This window comes from Choloepus didactylus, chromosome 2 (genome assembly GCF_015220235.1).
Source record: "Choloepus didactylus isolate mChoDid1 chromosome 2, mChoDid1.pri, whole genome shotgun sequence".
Classification (NCBI taxonomy): domain Eukaryota; kingdom Metazoa; phylum Chordata; class Mammalia; order Pilosa; family Megalonychidae; genus Choloepus; species Choloepus didactylus.
In genome coordinates, this window is record NC_051308.1 from 243,761,135 (window position 1) to 243,780,184 (window position 19,050).

The following is a 19,050-nucleotide window of genomic DNA, read 5'->3' on the forward strand; positions in this document are numbered from 1 at the left end:
TTGGTGTCAGTTCTTTCTGGAAAGTTTGGTAGAATTCCCCTGTGAAGCCATCTGGCCCTGGGCATTTATTTGTGGGAAGATTTTTGATGACTGATTGGATCTCTTTGCTTGTGATGGGTTGGTTGAGGTCTTGTATTTCTTCTCTGGTCAGTCTAGGTTGTTCATATGTTTCCAGGAAATTGTCCATTTCTTCTACATTATCCAGTTTGTTGCCATACGGTTGTTCATAATATCCTCTTATAATTTTTTTAATTTCTTCAGGATCTGCAGTTATGTCACCTTTTTCATTCATTATTTTGTTTATATGGGTCTTCTCTCGTTTTGATTTTGTCAGTCTAGCTAGGGGCTTGTCAATCTTGTTGATCTTCTCAAAGAACCAACTTTTGGTGATATTTATCCTCTCTATTGTTTTTTTGTTCTCTATGTCATTTATTTCTGCTTTAATCCTTGTTATTTCTTTTCTTGTACTTGGTTTAGGATTGGTTTGCTGTTCATTTTCTAGCTTCTTCAGTTGATCCATTAGTTCTTTGATTTTGGCTCTTTCTTCCTTTTTAATATATGCGTTTAGTGCTATAAATTTCCCCCTTAGCACTGCTTTTGCTGCATCCCATAGGTTTTGGTATGTTGTGTTCTCATTTTCATTCGTCTCTATATATTTAGCAATTTCTCTTGCTATTTCTTCTTTAACCCACTGATTGTTTAGGAGTGTGTTGTTTAACCTCCAGGTATTTGTGAATTTTCTAAGTCTCTGATGGTTATTGACTTCTAATTGTATTCCATTGTGGTCAGAGAATGTGCTTTGAATAATTTCAATCTTTTTAAATTTATTGAGGCTTGTTTTATGTCCCAGCATATGATCTATTCTGGAGAAAGTTCCGTGAGCACTAGAAAAGTATGTGTATCCTGGTGATTTGGGATGTAATGTCCTGTAGATGTCTGTTAAATCTAATTCATTTATCAGATTGTTTAGGTTTTCAATTTCCTTATTGGTCTTCTGTCTGGTTGATCTATCTATAGGAGAGAGTGATGTGTTGAAATCTCCCACAATTATTGTGGAAACATCAATTGCTTCCTTTAGTTTTGCCAGTGTTTCTCTCATGTATTTTGTGGCACCTTGATTGGGTGCATAGACATTTACGATTGTTATTTCTTCTTGCTGAGTTGCCCCTTTTATTAGTATGTAGTGGCCTTCTTTGTCTCTCAAAACATCCCTGCATTTGAAGTCTATTTTATCTGAGATTAATATTGCTACACCTGCTTTCTTTTGGCTGTAGCTTGCATGAAATATTTTTTTCCATCCTTTCACTTTCAGTTTCTTTGTGTCCCTGTGTCTAAGATGAGTCTCTTGTATGCAACATATTGATGGTTCATTTTTTTTGATCCATTCTGCGAATCTATATCTTTTAATTGGGGAGTTTAATCCATTTACATTCAACGTTAAAACCGTGAAGGCATTTCTTGAATTGGCCATCTTATCCTTTGGATTATGTTTGCCATATTTTTCCCTCTCTCTATTAATATCCTTTATTGTACCCATACCGAATCTCTTTAGTACTGAGCCTTTCTCCAAGTCTCTCTGTCCTGTCTTTGTTTCTCTGTCTGTAGGGCTCCCTTGAGTATCTCCAGTAGGGCAGGTCTCTTGTTAGCAAATTCTCTCAGCATTTGTTTGTCTGTGAAAAATTTAAGCTCTCCCTCAAATTTGAAGGAGAGCTTTGCTGGATAAAGTATTCTTGGCTGGAAATTCCTCTCTCTCAGAATTTTAAATATATCGTGCCACTGCCTTCTTGCCTCCATGGTGGCTGCTGAGTAGTCACTACTTAGTCTTATGCTGTTTCCTTTGTATGTGGTGAATTGCTTTTCTCTTGCTGCTTTCAGAACTTGCTCCTTCTCTTCTATGTTTGACAGTGTGATCAGTATATGTCTCGGAGTGGGTTTTTTTGGATTTATTCTATTTGGAGTTCGCTGAGCATTTATGATTTGTGTATTTATGTTGTTTAGAAGATTTGGGAAGTTTTCCCCAACAATTTCTTTGAATATTCTTCCTAGACCTTTACCCTTTTCTTCCCCTTCTGGGATACCAATGAGTCTTATATTCGGACGTTTCATATTATCTATCATATCCCTGAGGTCCATTTCGAGTTTTTCAATTTTTTTCCCCATTCTTTCTTTTATGCTTTCATTTTCCATTCTGTCATCTTCCAGGTCACTGATTCGTTGTTCAACTTCCTCTAGTCTTGTACTATGAGTGTCCAGAATCTTTTTAATTTGGTCAACAGTTTCTTTAATTTCCATAAGATCATCCATTTTTTTATTTAGTCTTGCAATGTCTTCTTTATGCTCTTCTAGGGTCTTCTTGATTTCCTTCATTTCCCATACTATGGTCTCATTGTTCATCTTTAGTTCTTTGAGTAGCTGCTCTAGGTGCTGTGTCTCTTCTGGTCTTTTGATTTGGGTGCTTGGGCTTGGGTTATCCATATCGTCTGGTTTTTTCATATGCTTTATAATTTTCTGTTGTTTTTGGCCTCGTGGCATTTGCTGAACTTGATAGGGTTCTTTTAGGGTTTGTAGACCAGTTGAAGTCCTTATCTCTAATTTATCAGATCTACAGCTTCGTGGAGTACACTTTCTCTAACTAACCAGCAGGTGGCGTCCACGAGCCACCTGTTCTCCACAAGCCAGATCTCCCCTGCTTAGCCTTTTTGGTGAGTGGGGGAGTGAGTCTTGTGGGGCCCAATTGGTGTACCAAGCTTGCGTGTGTAGTTGGTGTTGCCTGCCCTGTATGTGGGGCGTGTTTCTGGGCAGTCGGGGGAGGGGGGGTGGCCCTAACAATCAAATCTCCCTGATGATCCTAGAGTTTTAAAGCTGCTGCAATAGTCTAATCCTTCAGTTCAGTCCTGCCACAGTTTGTCTCTGCCACTGACCCACAAGTCTTTGGTATTGGCGTATGGCTCCTGAGACTTGCAAGTGGGCCCCTCTTCCAGGCCGTGCACCCCGGGTCCTCTGTTGAGGGATGACTGTGCTATGTCACAGGTGAGTGCCGTCCCCCCAGGGCAGTTCTGGGCTGCTGGGCTGTGTAGGGAGGCTCCCAGTCTGCTCAAATGATGGCTGAATGGGGCTTTGTTAATTCACACTGCTCTACCTTCCCAGCTCTGGGACATTCAGCTGAGGTTGCAGGGAAGGCTAATGTCCACGCCCAGTTTTGTGGTGTGTGCCTGTTATCTGAAGCACTTCCGTCACACTGGGTTGTCTGGGGCAGCTCTGGGCTATGGGGCTGGCGATGGGCAGGAGTGTTTCCTGTCCACCAGGATGGTGGCTGTGAGCGGACACCCCCCTTTTCTTGGGAAGTTGTGTTGTTTAGTGAATTTTCTCAGCCACTGGATTATTGCCTTTTGTCTCAGAGCTCTCTTAGTTCTGCTCTTGACTTGACGTGCCCAAATTGCAATTCTTTGAAGCTTTCTGTATTGAGCTTCTTAGAGTAATTGTTTTAGAAAAAACGAAAAGGATTTAAAAAAAAAAACAAAAAAAAAACGGCCCTCCTCAGAGATCTAATGGGTTATTGAAATGCTAATAGACAAAGCAACCAGGGCCATTAAGGAAAGGTGCACAGGGCAGAGAGATCAGCTTTGCTTCGGGATTTGCATATACGCCTCAAGGCCTGAGCTCCGCCCTTCCCCTTTCTGTGTTCACCAGAACTCCAAAAATCCTCTGCCTTTATTTTGGAGTTTTTCGTGTTGTTTTTTTTCTATGCCTGTCTCCTCTCTGCTGGGCTGGCTGCTCTCAGAGTCTCTGGTGTCTGGTCTCAGTCTATCTATGGTTGGAGTTTGAATCAGTAGAATGAGTTTTCGATAAGAGCAGCCACTGCAGTTCTCCCTTCTTCCCGGAGCTGACAGCCCCTCCTCCCCCGGGACTGAGCCTGGCAGGGAGGGGCGCGGGTCCCCTGGCCGCAAAAACTTACAGATTTCGCTGATCTCAGCAGTTCCACGTTTTCATGAGTGTTGTATGAAGTATGCCCAAAGACAGATTGCTCTGTGGTGTCCAGTCCACGCAGTTCCTGGCTTTTTACCTACTTTCCTGGAGGAGTAACTAAAACATACAGCTCACCAGTCTGCCATCTTGCCCCGCCTCCCTCCTTCATTTTTGAAAGCTAACTTTCCCAGGTATAGAATTCTTGGTTGATAGTTATTTTCTCTAAGGACTTTAAATGTGCCATCCCACTGTCTTCTGGCCCCTGTGGTTTCTGACAAGAAATCCCATTACTCTTGTTTGTGAGAATTTGCTTCTCTCTAGCTGCTTTCAAAGTCCTCTCTTTGCCTTTGGATTTTGACAGTTTTGCTCTAATGTGTCTTGGCAGAGGTCTCTTATGAGTCTGTCCCCTTGGAGTTCATTGAGCTTCCTGGATGCGTATGTTCAAGTCTTTCATCAGATTTGGGAATTTCCCAGCCACTGTTTCTTCACATACTTTTTCTGCCCTTTTCTCTCTCTTGTCCTTCTGGGATTCCGACGATGTGTGTGTTGGGGTGTTTGACAGTGACCCTCAGGGCCCTCAGGCTCTGCTCATTTTCTTCACTTTTTTCCTTCTGCTTCACACACTGGATAATTTCTATTGTCTTATCTTCACGTTCACTGACGCTTTCTTCTGCCTGTTCAAATCTGCTATTGAATCTGTCTAATGAGTTTTTCATTTCAATTCCTGTGCTTTGCAGCTTCAAAGTTTCTGGTGGTTCCTTCTTAAAATTTTCTTCTTTTTATTTTGTTCAGACAGCGTTTTCCTAATTTCCTTTAGTTCTTTAGTTCTTTAGCTCATTGCACATATTTAAGACAGTTGATTTAAAGTCATGGACTCTTAGTTCCAATGTCCGAGCTTCCTCAGGGATCGTTTCTGGAAAATTATTTTTTTTCTGTGAGTGGTCCATACTTCCTTGTTTCTTTGTGTGTTTTGTAACTTTCTGGGGGAGGAGCTGGACCTTGAATATTATATTCTTGTGACTGTGGAAATCGAGTTCTGCCACTCCTGTGGGATTGCGAGGGCTTTTTTTATTGTTGTTGAGGGTTAGAACTCGCAGTTTGTGACTTTTCCAAACCATTTTTGTTCCCAAATGGGGAATGGAAAGTGTCAAAAGGAGGAAAAAAAATGGGTCCTGCCTGTTTAAGACCCGTCTGCTGCTTTTGCCTGAGGGGGTTGGAACAGTGGCCGGCCTCCGTGGGCCCCCAGCCCTCTGACGTAGCGGCACAGACCATACCCCTGTATTTGGAGGATGGGGCCCTTCTGTCCCACCCTGGCCCCAGCAGGCTGCACCAGGAGCCTGGGCTGTGGACCCCACAGCTGCCTGCCACACGTTTGGGGGTTGGGGGACGGTCGCCACTGCACGGAGGGTGAAATTCACTGGTGTTTACCATGATTTGCCAGCCTCTTTCTCCTGCCCTTTCCCGGATGCTGCACAGTGTCCGCCTAGACTCCAGAGTGTGAAAACCACTGATTCAGACAGCTCCTGACAGTTCAGTAGTAGTATTGGTGGAGGGATTGATTCCTGGAGCTTGCCGCTCTGCCGTCTTCCCACAGTCCTCTCTTGCTCCATGTAGTCTTAAGATCAAACTCAGTTTTTAATTTCTTTACAACCTCCAGGTAACGTCACTTTCTGTTCCTGCAAATGTGATCATATATGCTCCTGTGGGCAGGTGCCATGTCTGCCTGTTACCGTGGGGTCCAAGATGGAGGCTCACTGAAATACAGAATGAGTGAATGAATGAATGAATGATGGGTATAAATGTGGTCTCTCTTCCTGTTACCAGATCCACGCATGGTGCTTTTCTAAGTACTTGTCATCTATCCTCCTCATATACTGAATTCTAAATCCCATCATTCAATATTCTTCCCCAGGGTTGCCCCCCCTCCCTGCCTTCTCTGTTGCTGAAGGGGACCCCAGAGGGTCCACTAGACTTTACTGTGGCAATTCCTGGGCCACAGACCGGAGCCCCTGCCACTTGCCACCCTGATGTCCTGAGAATCTTCCTCCAGGCTCCTCGGGTGGAGATGGCAGAGGATGGCACCAGGATTGCAGTCCCCAAATGTCTTAAATTCCCCCACATTTCTCCAGCCCTGCCTAGTTACTGTGCTTCTGGATCATGGCCACAGGCCCCTCCTCAGTTTCCTCCGCCCTCCGGTCCATCCTCCACCCCAGCAGCTGGCGTGCTTGTTATGAACCGAAAATCCAGTCCCATCACCCCTTTGTGCTTGGCAGTGCCTCCACTGTATGTGGTGCCCCCTGTTCCGGGGCTTTGCCTGTTCCCCCTCCCACTGTCTGCCTTGTGACTCAGCATCCCTGGGCCTCGGTATCCCCGTCTGTATGGGAGCTGAGGTGGGTCCTGCCTTCCAGGTGCCTGTGGGTCCTCGTGGCCTGGGCTTGTCTGTTTCCCACTTGGGTCTTGCCACCCTGTGTCTCTGGAGCAGGCCCAGCCACGGGGGGTGCTGCTGAGTGGTGCCTTGGGGCAGGCAAAGAGGAGCCCCTGCCAAGGAGTGTCATGTTCCCCGCTGAGACCCCTGCCCTGTCTTTGCTTTCACACCTGGAGACAGAAATTCTTTCATCTCTTCTTACATGCAAAGCCGCCTAAACAGATACCCTTGTGTGTGTACAAACTACAGATGTATTAAAACGTATTTCCTCTCTGCCCTGTTAGTGGACAGCTAGGCAGTTTTGCCCTGCTGCAAGCGTTGCAGGGAACACCTTTAAGTTAGGTCCTTGCCCACATCTTTTGGCTCATTTCCTGAGGATAATGACAATAATGGTGCCATCACAGTCATCCCAACAGTTGCTGCCGGTGGTTGATTGCTCTCCTGCTTCGTCTCAGGTAGTCCTCACCCCGGCCCTGTGAGCTGAGATGGTTATTATCCTCGTGGAGGCTGGGAAACCAAGGCCTGTGGTCACACTGATCACAATAATCAGAGCCGAGTTTTTATCCCAACCTTGATTCTAAACAAGCACTCTCCACCATTCACGCTCTCGCCGAATGGCACAGTCTCAGAAGTGAGATTTCTGAGTCAGAGGCTGTGTCGACGTGAAGCTTGAGGGACACGGAGCAGCTCAGGGCTCACGGCCCTGGAAAGGCCTGGGGAAGAGGGCGCAGCTCCTGGTTTCTGCCCTCTTGCCTTCACAGGGCCTCAGCCTTTTAAAACATCGTTGTGGTTTTGGCAAGTGAGAAATGACACCTTGGTTTTGTTTTCATTTGTTTGCTTTCTGTGAGGCTGAATGTGTTTCTTACAAATGTCAGCCTCCCTCCAGGAGTCTCCCTGTTCCCTGGCAAGGGAGGCCCCTATCCCAGAGACCTGTGGGCAGCTGAGGGCGGCCCCCTTGGGGGCCATGAGTCCTGGGCGCCTCCATTCCTGGAGACATGCTTGCCTCTGCCATAGGAGCAGCGCAAGAATGAGCAAAGCTGGGACCATGGGATGTCTGGGAGGAGCTTTTGAGGTCATCGGTCTCACCCTGCCGAGTATGTGAGAGGAGGCACTCGTCCCCGGGGGCACCGTGCCCGAGGCTGCCAGCTGCCTGGGATGCTGCGACTTCCCACCGGCACCGTCCCCCTCCCAGGCGTGCCCTCTGAGCCCCTGGGATCAGGCCGAGGATTTAGGGACCACATTTGATTAGCGGAAAGCACCGTGGCCAAGGAAACCCCTCTCGTGACGTCCTGTGTCTGGGCGCTCGGCTCACACGGCTCGGCCCCTCCGTGGCCTTCTTGCTCGCTCTCAGCTCGCTGGGTCTCAGGCTGTTGCCCCGTCCCTCTGGCCAACCCGTGCCCAGGTCTCCTTGTGCTGCCTCTTGTTGATGGTTCAGTCTCTGAGGTGGCAGCTGCCTGCTGAGGGCACCCCCCACCCCCTGCTGGCACTGCCCCCTTGGCCTCATTGTTCCAGCTGTCCTGAGGGCCGTCTGTCCATTTGTGGGTAGTGTATTCCTTTCCTCTCTCCCTTTCTTGCTCATTCACCCCCCAGGGGCAGGGACCTTGGCCATCGTGTCCCCTGCCTTGTCCCAGGGCTGGGCAGCACCCAGTGGGCAGTCGTGGTTACTGCGTCTGTCCTCAGGCTGCCCTCGCCTGGTGGAGGCCGAGGCTGGTGGTTGTCCCGTCAGGGTCCTGCACTTTCTCTGCCTCCGTCCTTGGAGCATCGTTGAGACCTCACAGGGAGGTGCTGTTCTTCCTGGTTTAGTCCCTTGGGGGTGCCCTTCTTGTGATGTCACAAGGACATGGAAATGGCAGTGAGGCGATGGGGGCAGCTAGGACCCCGCCGACGTGAAGGCAGGCCCTGGTGACTCTAGGGACCCTGTGGTCCCCAGTGCAGGCCCTGAGGCTGGAATGAACTTGGGGGCCTTGAGGTGCCAGGGGATGTGTTCCCAGAGCTGCCTTCTCAGGCTCAGGTGTAGGGGCAGCCTGTGACTTCTCGCAGAGGGGTGACCCCCTCCCTCCTCTTCTGGTGCGAGGGTCCTCATGCTCTGGCCTGCCTCCCACAGCTCCCCATCCCTCTCAGTGCACCCGAGCTTCTGTGCCCTGGCCTGGCGTACCTGCCTGGCCTGCCCTGCCTTGTGGGCTCCTCCTTGCACTGAGAGTGCCAGCTCAGCCTTCCTCCACGGGCCCTTCGCGCTGCCCGGGAGCCCGGCTGGCCAGTGAGCGCCATTCTGGCATGCTGCTCTCTCCCAGCTCTGTCTCCCACTGCGGGTTGACTCTGTGGGACCACCTGTTACACCTATTGGTATGTTCCTGGTGTCCCCCTCTGGTGGCGTTTCATCACAGAATTTATGAGAAGACCCCAATGCCAAGGGCACACATTTTGGGAAGGTGGACTTCTGCCTTCTGGTGCAGCTTCAGGGTGCCCCGAGCTCCTGTCCATCCACTGGCCGTGCCACCCTCCTCCCTTGTGGCTGTCTTGGTGGGTCAGGGAGCTGCTTCACCCCTGGAGGGACACCTGGAGCTGGACTGCAGTCCCTGTCATCTGACCTTGAGTCCAACCCCAAGTCCAACCCTGTGTCCAACCCCGCATTCCACCCAGGATCTGACACCCTTTTCCTCATGCAGCATCTCCTCCGCCAAGGGCGGCCGGCCGTCCAGGTGTCGCACGAGCTCGAGGTCGTGGCGACGGAGTATGAGCAGGACATGATGGTGGTGAGCGGCGATCTGACCGGATTTGGCTGTGTCAAGCCCATCGGGGTACACACGCGAGTGAAGGGCCGGCTGCACCTGACCTTGGCCAATGTGGGTAAGAGCCCTGGCAGCCTTGCCACCCCTCCCCACCCCAGCGGAAACCTCAGCCCCCCAGGGAAGCTGCCACCTCCAGAGTATGGGGTCAGGCACGGAGGAGGGGTTGTGCAAAACTCCCATTACCCTCGTTCCTGGGAGTCTCTCTTGACCCCCCGAGCCTCTCTACTGACCCCCAAAAGTCTGTCCTGACCCCCAGGAATCTGTCTTTTACTCCCACAGTTTGTCCTGACCCCTGGGAGTCTGTCCTTGATCCCTGTCAGTCTGTTCTGCCACCCTGGTGTCTGTTTTTGACCCCTGGAGCCTGTTCTTGACCCCTGGGAGTGGGTCCTGACCCCCAGGAGTCTGTCCTTGCACCAGTGTTTGGTGTCCCCGGCTTGTTCTGATCAGGCTTTGAGACCCTGAGTTGTCGTGTTTCTGCTTCCGTCTTGTTTCCTGGTGCTGTTTGCTGGCAGCAGTAGCCCACGCAGCTCCTTCATCAGGGAGGAGAGAAGAGAGCAATGCTCCTCAGCTTTCACCCTGTGTGGCCACAGGAGAGTGGAAAAAGGCATTTCTTTCTGCCTAGCACTGTGGCCTTTTATCAGATGATGCCCCACAGAGGCCACCGAGCCTTGTTTTCATCCTTCGCAGGCTGGACTGGGGGCGGGCAGGGGTGGGTCAGGTGTGGCACCAAAGATCCCGTTGGGAACGTTCCAGGGGCTGCAACTGGAGAGCCCCTGATGTGGGTGGAGGTTCTAGGACATTGGGCCAGGTGGGCCAGTGGGGCCAGTGACACCCCCACCCCCCACCCCCAGACCTCCCTCGAGGGGACAGTGGAAGGACTGTGGATTTTTCTTGGAAAATGGGAAGCACAGCAAATGCAGCTATCTGAGGTTCCTGGAGCTTTGCTTGTCTGCAGGGGACTGGGGCCTCTCCATCCTTCTATTAGGGAATTTTCCATTCCTCAAAACCCAGCCTGGCTTTAAACCCTGGGCCCCATGGGCCCTATCCACCCTGCGCCCGACAGTCTGACAGCTCGGCAGTGCGGAGCCTGGCAGCCGCAGTGGCGGCAGGAGGAGGCGGGTGAATGCACAGCTCATTAAGTCTGGTCTGAGGTTTCTGTCTGCTTGTTTACAAATGTAAAATCTGAGGCAGCTTTGAACACAGACAATATGGAAACAGCAAAACTCAATTAGGTTCTGGAGAAGTAAATGAGTCACATGTGAGAAGCAGACATTATCTCCAAGCGCCCACTACTGAGGGGCCTCGAGGTGCAGGAGGCGTCCTGCCCCCTAGACTGTGCTGGTTATTTTTATACGTAATTCACCAGCCCACAAATGTGCAGTGACTCCAGTTCTAAAATCTTATCTTCAGAAGAAAGGTTGGCTTCATTATATGTTATCTTAAATTGTCATTTTCATACTTTGCCTGCAAGAGAGAGATAAGCTGGTGGGAAGGGGAGGCAGACACAGTGGCCAAGGCTCAGCGGAAGCCCCGGAAAGGGAGACAAACAGAGGACAAACGCTGAATGCTGCACACTTGGTGCCGGCGTGGCGAGGCTTTGATTTCCTTGGCACATTTCGCATTTTTGAAAAAGAAAAAAGTGTCATGGCTTTTATCCTCTTATAAACCTGGTTATTACAGCTCGAGCTGTGGGTGCGTGCCAGCAGGTAGATGACGGCCGTGCGAGTCTTCAGGATGACAGAGGCGGGGTCCAAGCCAGGTACCACGTCTGGTGGCATCCAGCCTCAGCCTGGACAGCGCCCCTGGCCTTGTGCGTTCTCTGCACATGCGTCAAGTTCGAGGCCAAGAGAGGAGGCACCTGCTCCGGGCACAGCCATGGGTGCTGGCTGCACCACCTCATGCCGGGGGCATCTTACAGCTTGGCAGCTTACCTCACTCAAGGCCTTTGGCTTTCTAAACGGCCTCTTCTGCAAGGGCCTTTCAGCGATCTTTTGGCACATACATGGGGATTTCTAGACGTGTGTTTTCTTTGGTCCTGGTGATCATGGTTGTGAACTAGGATGGCAGTTCAGCTGTCACTTGCATCATGCAGCCCATGTGGAGGAGCCTCCTGGGGTGGCGGCTCTGCAGGCTGAGCATTCCTGCTCTCGGGGAGTGTGCATCAGGCCCCCCACACTTCAAGGAGAACCGTGCGCTGATGGACTATGACAGATGACCAAGGTTTGGGGTCAGGCACTTAGTGGGCTTGTGCTTTGCTCCAGTGGCAGAGCATGGGGTTGCTGTGGGGTGCCATTGGGAGCACTGCCCATTGGAAAGGAATGTCCGCTCCTCCAGCGGGTCTGCTTGGTCCCAGGTGTCACCTTCTGTCTCGCTGAAGTGAAGGGTCTGTTCCAGTGTAAGATGGCGCGATGTGCCTGATGGGAGACAGCAGCCTTTCTGTCTGTGCTGTCCTTGGTGGCATGCAGGTGGCAATTCACACTTACCCAGCTTATTCCCCCGGCTTTTATACAAATCAATGCTTTCAGCATAAACAGAGTGAGGGCCTGGTATGGCGGAGTCAGCCACACCCCTCGCATGTCCGTGAAGTGACCATGTGCTGCAGCGTTTGTCAGTGTTTGTGCTCTTGAGAGCTCTGAGAACGCTGCCTGCTGCCCCTGTGAGCTGCCTGGCCCTGGTCTGGACTGTCAGAAACATCCTGGGTTTCTGTCCCTCTCTGGGTAGAGCACATGACCAGGTTTAAACAGACCTGTGGTCATTTCAGTTGGACGTGGGTGGACCACAGGCCTCCTGGCTGTATGATTCAGCTGGTCGAGAAAGCCCTGGAAGATTCCCAGGCTTCCCCCAGGTGTGGGAGGAGTCTGTGTGTGCCTGGGCAGCTGCCTCCTGGAGCAGGTCCTTGAGACGTGACAGCGCTCGCCAAAGCCTGTCATCCCGCCTCCACTGCCCCCGCTGCGCGTTCTCGTGGAAGGGAGCCCGAGTGCCTTTGGGTGCTGGGCAGGGAAGTGAGGGACTCAGGCCGGTGAGGCTTCGTCCCCCTCGTGAGGAAGGCGGGAGGCCTGGGCCCCGTGCAGTGGGGGATCTGTGCCTGGTGGCCCCCTCCCCTGCTCCTCTTGGTGCCCAGGGTTTGGGAGCATAAAGGAGGGGCTTGGGGGGAAGGGAGTTTGCGTCTCCCCAGGGATGTGGCTTGGACCCTCGGAGCAGGCGGAGGGTGCCCGGCGCCGCAGGCCTGGGCCGCGTTTCAGAACCGACACCGGCACAGCAATGCCTGTAAGGTGCCACACGACCTTGTCAGGGTCAGGTAAGTAGATCTGGGGGCAAAGCATTTGCGTTTGGCCCTCCCGTGGCTCACTTCAGAACGCGTCTGCCTCACAGCAGATGGAAGAAGAGTTTTGTGGGGAAGTTGTGAGCCCCCAGCTGGAAGGCCGTCGTTGCCAGAGGAGCTCGTTTCCCGGCAGTCAACGCCTGTCCCTCCCCTGGGACTGTCCTGGGGCTCAGGTGGCAGCCCAGCCTGCTGTCAGCCATAGGGAAGCCTTGGTCCCACTCCACTTTCACGGATGTGTCTTTATCCTTCAGAGGCAGCTCCACTCCTCATCAAAGGCCTCCTTCACGAAAGCACCCCCAGCACAGCTTCCACATTGCTGAGGCTCTTTTGCCTTTGAGGGCTTGTGAAGAAGTGCACGGAGGCCTGTCCTCTGACGATGGGAGGTTGAAGAGGCTGATTGTAGAGCTCCTGCGGTACCACGTGTGAGGATAAATAAGGGTTGATCTGGAGATAGATCAAGAGCTAAGAATCCACGTGCGAGCCATCGAGATTCCACGATGGCTGCTGAGATGGCAAGAGTATGAAAAACTAGAGCTGTGAGGGGTCATAGAAAACTAAGCTGCCTCTCAGCCTCTCTCAATTGCAAACAGATTCAAAATAGGGAAAGTGGTTGCGGGACATTATGTCGGGGTGTGAAAAGGCCATTGGCAGCTGGAGCTCCACTGGGCATGTCATGCTGTCCCGTGGGACCCTTCTCTGATCTCACTGTTATACTCTGGGGGGTGTTTTTAATTTAGGCCACGCATGTGAGCAGAGAGCGAGGAGTTCCAGCTCACTGCCGCCGTCCAGGTCGCGGGTCATCTCGAACGAGGCTGCCGGCAGCTTCCCAGGTGGCAGCCTCCTGGTGCGCGGAGGCCTGCGAGGTGAGTGGGCAGCCGGCCGTGTGGGGGGCGGCAGGTGGAGCGGGAGGTCAAGAGTGAGGGAAGGGGCCGGCTGGCCAGGGGCTCGGGGCCTGCCACACGGGACCTGCTGATTCCCCAAGGTCATCACACCCAGTGCGCTCCAGACGTGGTTCTCAGGCTGTTTATTCCATGGAGAAATTGTAATCCTGTGATGGCATTTGTCTGTGGTTAGCTGCTCATCTGCAGGGGAAGAAGAAATGAAGTAAGGGTCAGGAAGATCATTGACTGATTTTTAAAAACTAATTTGAAACTCCCCATGTTGGGAGAACAAACTAATTATTAAGCTTGGGAAGCAAAGAAGGGTTTGGTGGAAATACTATTTTTCATAGCAGAGATGCTTTGAAGTTTTCAGTTCCCTTAAAATGACCCCACAGACCAGATTATAAAATACTTATCATTTGAATTAAAAGCAGGAAGTGCCCTTTAAATAATATTTTCCCTCAATGTTGCTGATCGTCTTGTATGAATCCATAATTGCTTGAGTTTTCCAGTGTTGTCAGTGTTCGAGCTTATTGGCTTTGAACATGTGCTCCAGGAGGGAAGTTCAAAACTGTGGCCCGTGAGAACTGAAAGGGGCCTTGGGGCTCCATCTTGTCCCTGGGTCTGTAACCCACAAGCCTCTGGAGACTCCAGGCAGAACTTCTCCTGGGGAGAAGGGGCCTGTGGTCCATCTCCCAAACAGACTGAGAGCCTGTTCTGGGGCTGCTCCATTTTCATGTTGGAGACACTGAGGTGGAGAGAGGGCAGGTGGCCTGCCCAGTTAGGTGGTTGAAGGTGGTAGACTTGGGCTAGCATCTAGGTCTCTGGCTTTGGGGTCAGTGCCGGGCAGGGCCAGGCAAGACCCCTGGCGCCAGGAGAGAGGGTGACGCATCATCTCCACGGTCTAGAAGGCTCAGCGGGGCAGGGTCAGTGGGCGGCGCAGGGATTGGAGTTGGTCATGGGCTTTGTTTAGAGGATCTGAGATTGGTCCTCATCTCCCTATTTTGATCAAAACCAGCCAACAAGAGGCACTCCATTTGAAAGTCATGTCTTCAACCCACTGGGCAAGGTCCTGGAATTAGAGTCATGGATAACTTAGAAGGGTTCCCAGTGCTTCCTGGCTCTTGCGTGTCCAGTCCCACAGGGGCATCCTGGAATTTCAGAAGAGGGGTTTGTCAGGGTGACACGGTCTGAAAACACGAGCATGTTCACTCACACCTGAGCCTGGGCCGAGCCCTGTACCCGGGCCCCTCCATCCAGCGCGTGGGCTGCAGGCAGCTCATTTGATCCCAGGCGGACTTCCTGCTTGCGCCCCTGCACCTCGCACCCCACAGACTCCTAAAACACTCATCTGGGCAGCTGTTTAAGATGCCTGAACCAACTCGTGGCATCCAAAGAGCAGTTAAGTGGCTTTAACATGGGATGGTGGGAAGGAACCTGGATATGGCCCTTGTTTCCTTGTCACTGAGGAAGGAGTGGATGAGTGAGGGGAGAAAAATTGCTTGAGCCCAGCGTGGAAGTCTTCAGAAGAGGCTACAGCAGAAAGAGGGAGCTGGGCTGGGGAACTGGGCTGCGTTTATTCCCGGGAGTTCTAGTGGTGCCTGCGAGTCAGGACTCAAGACCCAAGTCTGGGGTCCCTTCCCACCTGCCACTGGAGCCGGGTGGAGCCGCTGTCCAGGTGTCCAGTGTGCGGCCCAGTCTGCGCAGCGCAGGACCTCATCCCCCAGCACCAGCTCCCCCGACCTGAGCCCGAGGCTGGTGACCCCGTCCGCCCCAGGGCGGCTCCGAGGCTCCGATAAGACAGTGCGCCCGAGAGCTCAGGTGCCTGCATCCAGGTATCTGGCAGAGGCCGGGCAGTCCTGGGCACGTTTTAGGGGGTCCTTGAAAATCCCGAGGGCAGGAGATGCTGGATTACTGACTCTTTCCTAGAGAATTTACCTAATGGTGGGTTAATAAATTTTTATCCAAGGACAAAATAAAGATTCCTTTTATTTTAGATGCTGGTGAAATAAGGGATGCTGTGGGGATCAGGTTTCATAATCCCCATCTTTATCAACATTTTAGAGCCATACAGATTTGACCTACAAAATGAATGAGAGCCACTCTTTGAGTTCCCTCCCCTGGATAAAGTGGTTCCGGGAGGCTTGTCACTGCGTCCGCTTAAAGAACATAAACTCTACACGGTAATCTCTGCCTCTCTTTTTGAATCTTGCAGCTGTAAAAAATGTGGTACAAGCCCAGAAGCTGGCCGATGTGGACAGTGAGCTGGCCGCCATGCTGTTCACCCACACGCAGAAGGGGTGTGGGGGTGCTCAGGGTGCTGGCCGGGAGGCGGATGCCGTCCGCAGACGCAAGCTGGAGAGGATGCGGTCCGTGCGCCTGCAGGAGGCCAAGGGCGAGCCCGGCCGGAGGACCAGGATGCTGGTGAGGGCCTCTCCGCCTGCACTGCTCTCCCTCACCTCCCCTCTCCCCGAGCCCTAGTTGCAGAACATACAGGAAAAGGACTTTTTTCAGCCACCCAGGGGAATTTTCAAGTCGGAATTATCTGGAAAGCTTTTTAGAAATGTAGGTTCTTGGGGTCCTCCCCTGGAGATTCTGATTCCATTTGGTTTGGGGTGCTCCTTGGAGCCTGGGCTTCTTGGGCAGCTCCCCAGGTGATTCTGAGGTTCAGCCAGGTTTGGGGATCAGTGCCGTGAGCAACTTACCTATCATGGGTTGCCAGTCTGTTTACACCAACCAGAAATAGTCCCTCTTTGGGCTGCAAAATCTAAGTCAGACCCTTTTCTATACTGCACCTGAGAAGTGGGAGGAGAGAGTGGTTGCACCTCATGGGTGTTTGGGATGACAGGATCACAGGGGTCCCAAGACGCATCTCCTGAGAGGGCTTGACGGCAGGCAAGTGTCTGAAGAGGATGTCCCTTCTCTTATTTTTTTTTTTTTTCCATTTTTATTGAGATTGTTCAGATAACATGCAATTATCCAAAGATCCAAAGTGTACAATCACTTGCCCCTGGTACCCTCATACAGCTGTGCATCCATCACCACACTTAATTTTTGTTCAATTTTTAGAAACTTTTCATTACTCCAGACAAGAAATAAAGTGAAAGATGAAAAAAGAAAAAAAGAAAAGGAAACTCTAATCCTCCCCTATCCCTAACCAACCCCCCTGAATTGTTGACTCGTAGTATTGATATAGTACATTTCTTACTGTTTATGAAAAAATGTTGAAATACTACTAACTGTAGTATATAGTTTGCAATAGGTATATATTTCTTCCCTATATGCCCCTCTATTATTAACTTCTAACTGTATTGTCGTACATTTGTTCTGGTTCATGGAAGCGATTTCTAGTATTTGTACAGTTGATCATGGACATTGCCCACCATAGGATTCAGTTTTATACATTCCCATCTTTTGACCTCCAACTTTCCTTCTGGTGACATATATGACTCTGAGCTTCCCCTTTCCACCTCATTCACACACCATTCGGCACTGTTAGTTATTCTCACATCTTGCTACCAACACCCCTGTTCATTTCCAAACATTTAAGTTCATCCTAATTGAACATTCTGCTCATACTAAGCAACCACTCCCCATTCTTAAGCCTCGTCCTGTATCTTGGTACCTTATATTTCATGTCTATGAGTTTACGTATTATATTTAGTTCCTATCAGTGAGACCCTGCAATAATTGTCCTTATGTGTCTGGCTTATTTCACGCACTATATTGCCCTCGAGGTTTTGTCATCAACCCATTTTTTTTTTTAATATGGTTTTGTTCACTCACCATACATTCCATCCTAAGTAAATAATCGATGGTTCTCTGTATGGTCATATATTTATGTGTTCACCACCTTCACCACTGTCTATATAAGGGCATCTTCATTTCTTCCACAAGGCAGGAGGGAGCATCAAAGAAGGTAGAGAGGCAAAAGAAAGAGGAAAAAAAAATGACAGCTAGGAAGCAGCAAAAGGAAAAATAACCTTAAATCAAAGTAGAGTAAAGAATCAGACAACACCACCAATGTCAAGTGTCTAACATGCCTCCCCTATCCCCCCCTCTTATCTGCATTTACCTTGGTATATCACCTTTGTTACATTAAAGGAAACATAATACAATGATTTTATTAGTTACAGTCTCTAGTTCATGCTGATTGCATCCCTCCCCCTATGCCTCCCCATTTTTAACACCTTGCAAGGTTGACATTTGCTTGTTCTCCCTCGTAGAAGAACAATTTGTACATTTTATCACAATTGTTGAATACTCTAGATTTTACCAAGTTACACAGTCCCAGTCTTTATCTTTCCTCCTTTCTTGTGGTGTCTCACATGCTCCCCACCTTCCTCTCTCAACCGTATTCATAGTTACCTTTGTTCAGTGTACTTCCATTGTTGTGCTACCATCCCCCAAAATTGTGTTCCAAACCACGCACTCCTGTCTTCTATCACTCTGTAGTGCTCCCTTTAGTATTTCCTGTAGGGCAGGTGTCTTGTTCACAAAGTCTCTCATTGTCTGTTTGTCAGAAAATATTTTGAGCTCTCCCTCATATTTGAAGGACAGCTTTGCTGGATATAGGATTCTTGGTTGGCGGTTTTTCTCTTTCAGTATCTTAAATATATCACACCACTTCCTTCTTACCTCCATGGTTTCTGCTGAGAGATCCGCACATAGTCTTATTAAGCTTCCTTTGTATGTAATGGATCGCTTTTCTCTTCCTGCTTTCAGAATTCTTTGTTTGTCTTTGACATTTGATAATCTGATTATTAAGTGTCTTGGCGTAGGCCTATTCACATCTCTTCTGTTTGGAGTACGCTGCTCTTCTTGGATCTGTAATTTTATGTCTTTCATACGAGATGGGAAATTTTCATTAATTATTTCCTCTATTATTGCTTCTTCCCCTTTTCCCTTCTCTTCTCCTTCTGGGACACCAATGATACGTACATTATTGTACTTTGTTTCATCCTTGAGTTCCCAGAGACGTTGCTCATATTCATTCTTTTCTCCATCTGCTCCTTTGCGTGTAGGCTTTCAGGTGTTTTGTTCTCCAGTTCCTGGGTGTTTTCTTCTGCCTCTTGAGATCTGCTGTTGTATGTTTCCATTGTGTCTTTCATCTCTTGTGTTGTGCCTTTCATTTCCATAGATTCTACTACTTGTTTTTTTGAACTTTCAATTTCTGCCTTATATATGCCCAGTGTTTCCTTTACAGCCTCTATTTCTTTTGCAATATCTTCTCTAAACTTTTTGAATTGATTTAGCATTAGTTGTTTAAATTCCTGTATCTCAGTTGAAGTGTACGTTTGTTCCTTTGACTGGGCCATAACTTTGTTTTTCTTAGTGTAGGTTGTAATTTTCTGTTGTCTAGGCATGGTTTCCTTGGTTATCCAAATCAGGTTTTCCCAGACCAGACAGGCTCAGGCCCCAGAGGGAAGAAATATTCAGTATCTGGTTTCCCTGCGGGTGTGTCTTAGAAAATTGCTCCACCCTGTGATGCTTCAGGTCACTGTGCTTTTCTGCCCAGCAGGTGATGCCTGTTAGCCTATAATTCTTGACTGGTGTGAGGAGGTATGGCCGTGTTCCCCCAGGCTCTGGGGTCTGGTTCTGAATGGAAAGGGCCCCACCCCTTTCCTCCTAGAGAAGACAGAGCCCCCAGGTGGAGGTCATTAGCAT

At 50.0% G+C, this 19,050-nt stretch overlaps 1 protein-coding gene across 7 annotated transcripts in view; it reads left to right on the forward strand.

Annotated features, from left to right (window-relative positions):
* Positions 1–19,050, forward strand: part of NPHP4 (nephrocystin 4) — a 148,927-nt gene that overhangs the window by 104,301 nt on the left and 25,576 nt on the right. For all 7 annotated transcript variants that reach the window (XM_037828682.1, XM_037828681.1, XM_037828683.1 and 4 more), the window contains 3 exons: positions 9,058–9,238; positions 13,240–13,365; positions 15,599–15,807. In XM_037828682.1, the coding sequence (XP_037684610.1) occupies positions 9,058–9,238; positions 13,240–13,365; positions 15,599–15,807 (516 nt within the window). The remainder of the gene's footprint in view (positions 1–9,057; positions 9,239–13,239; positions 13,366–15,598; positions 15,808–19,050) is intronic.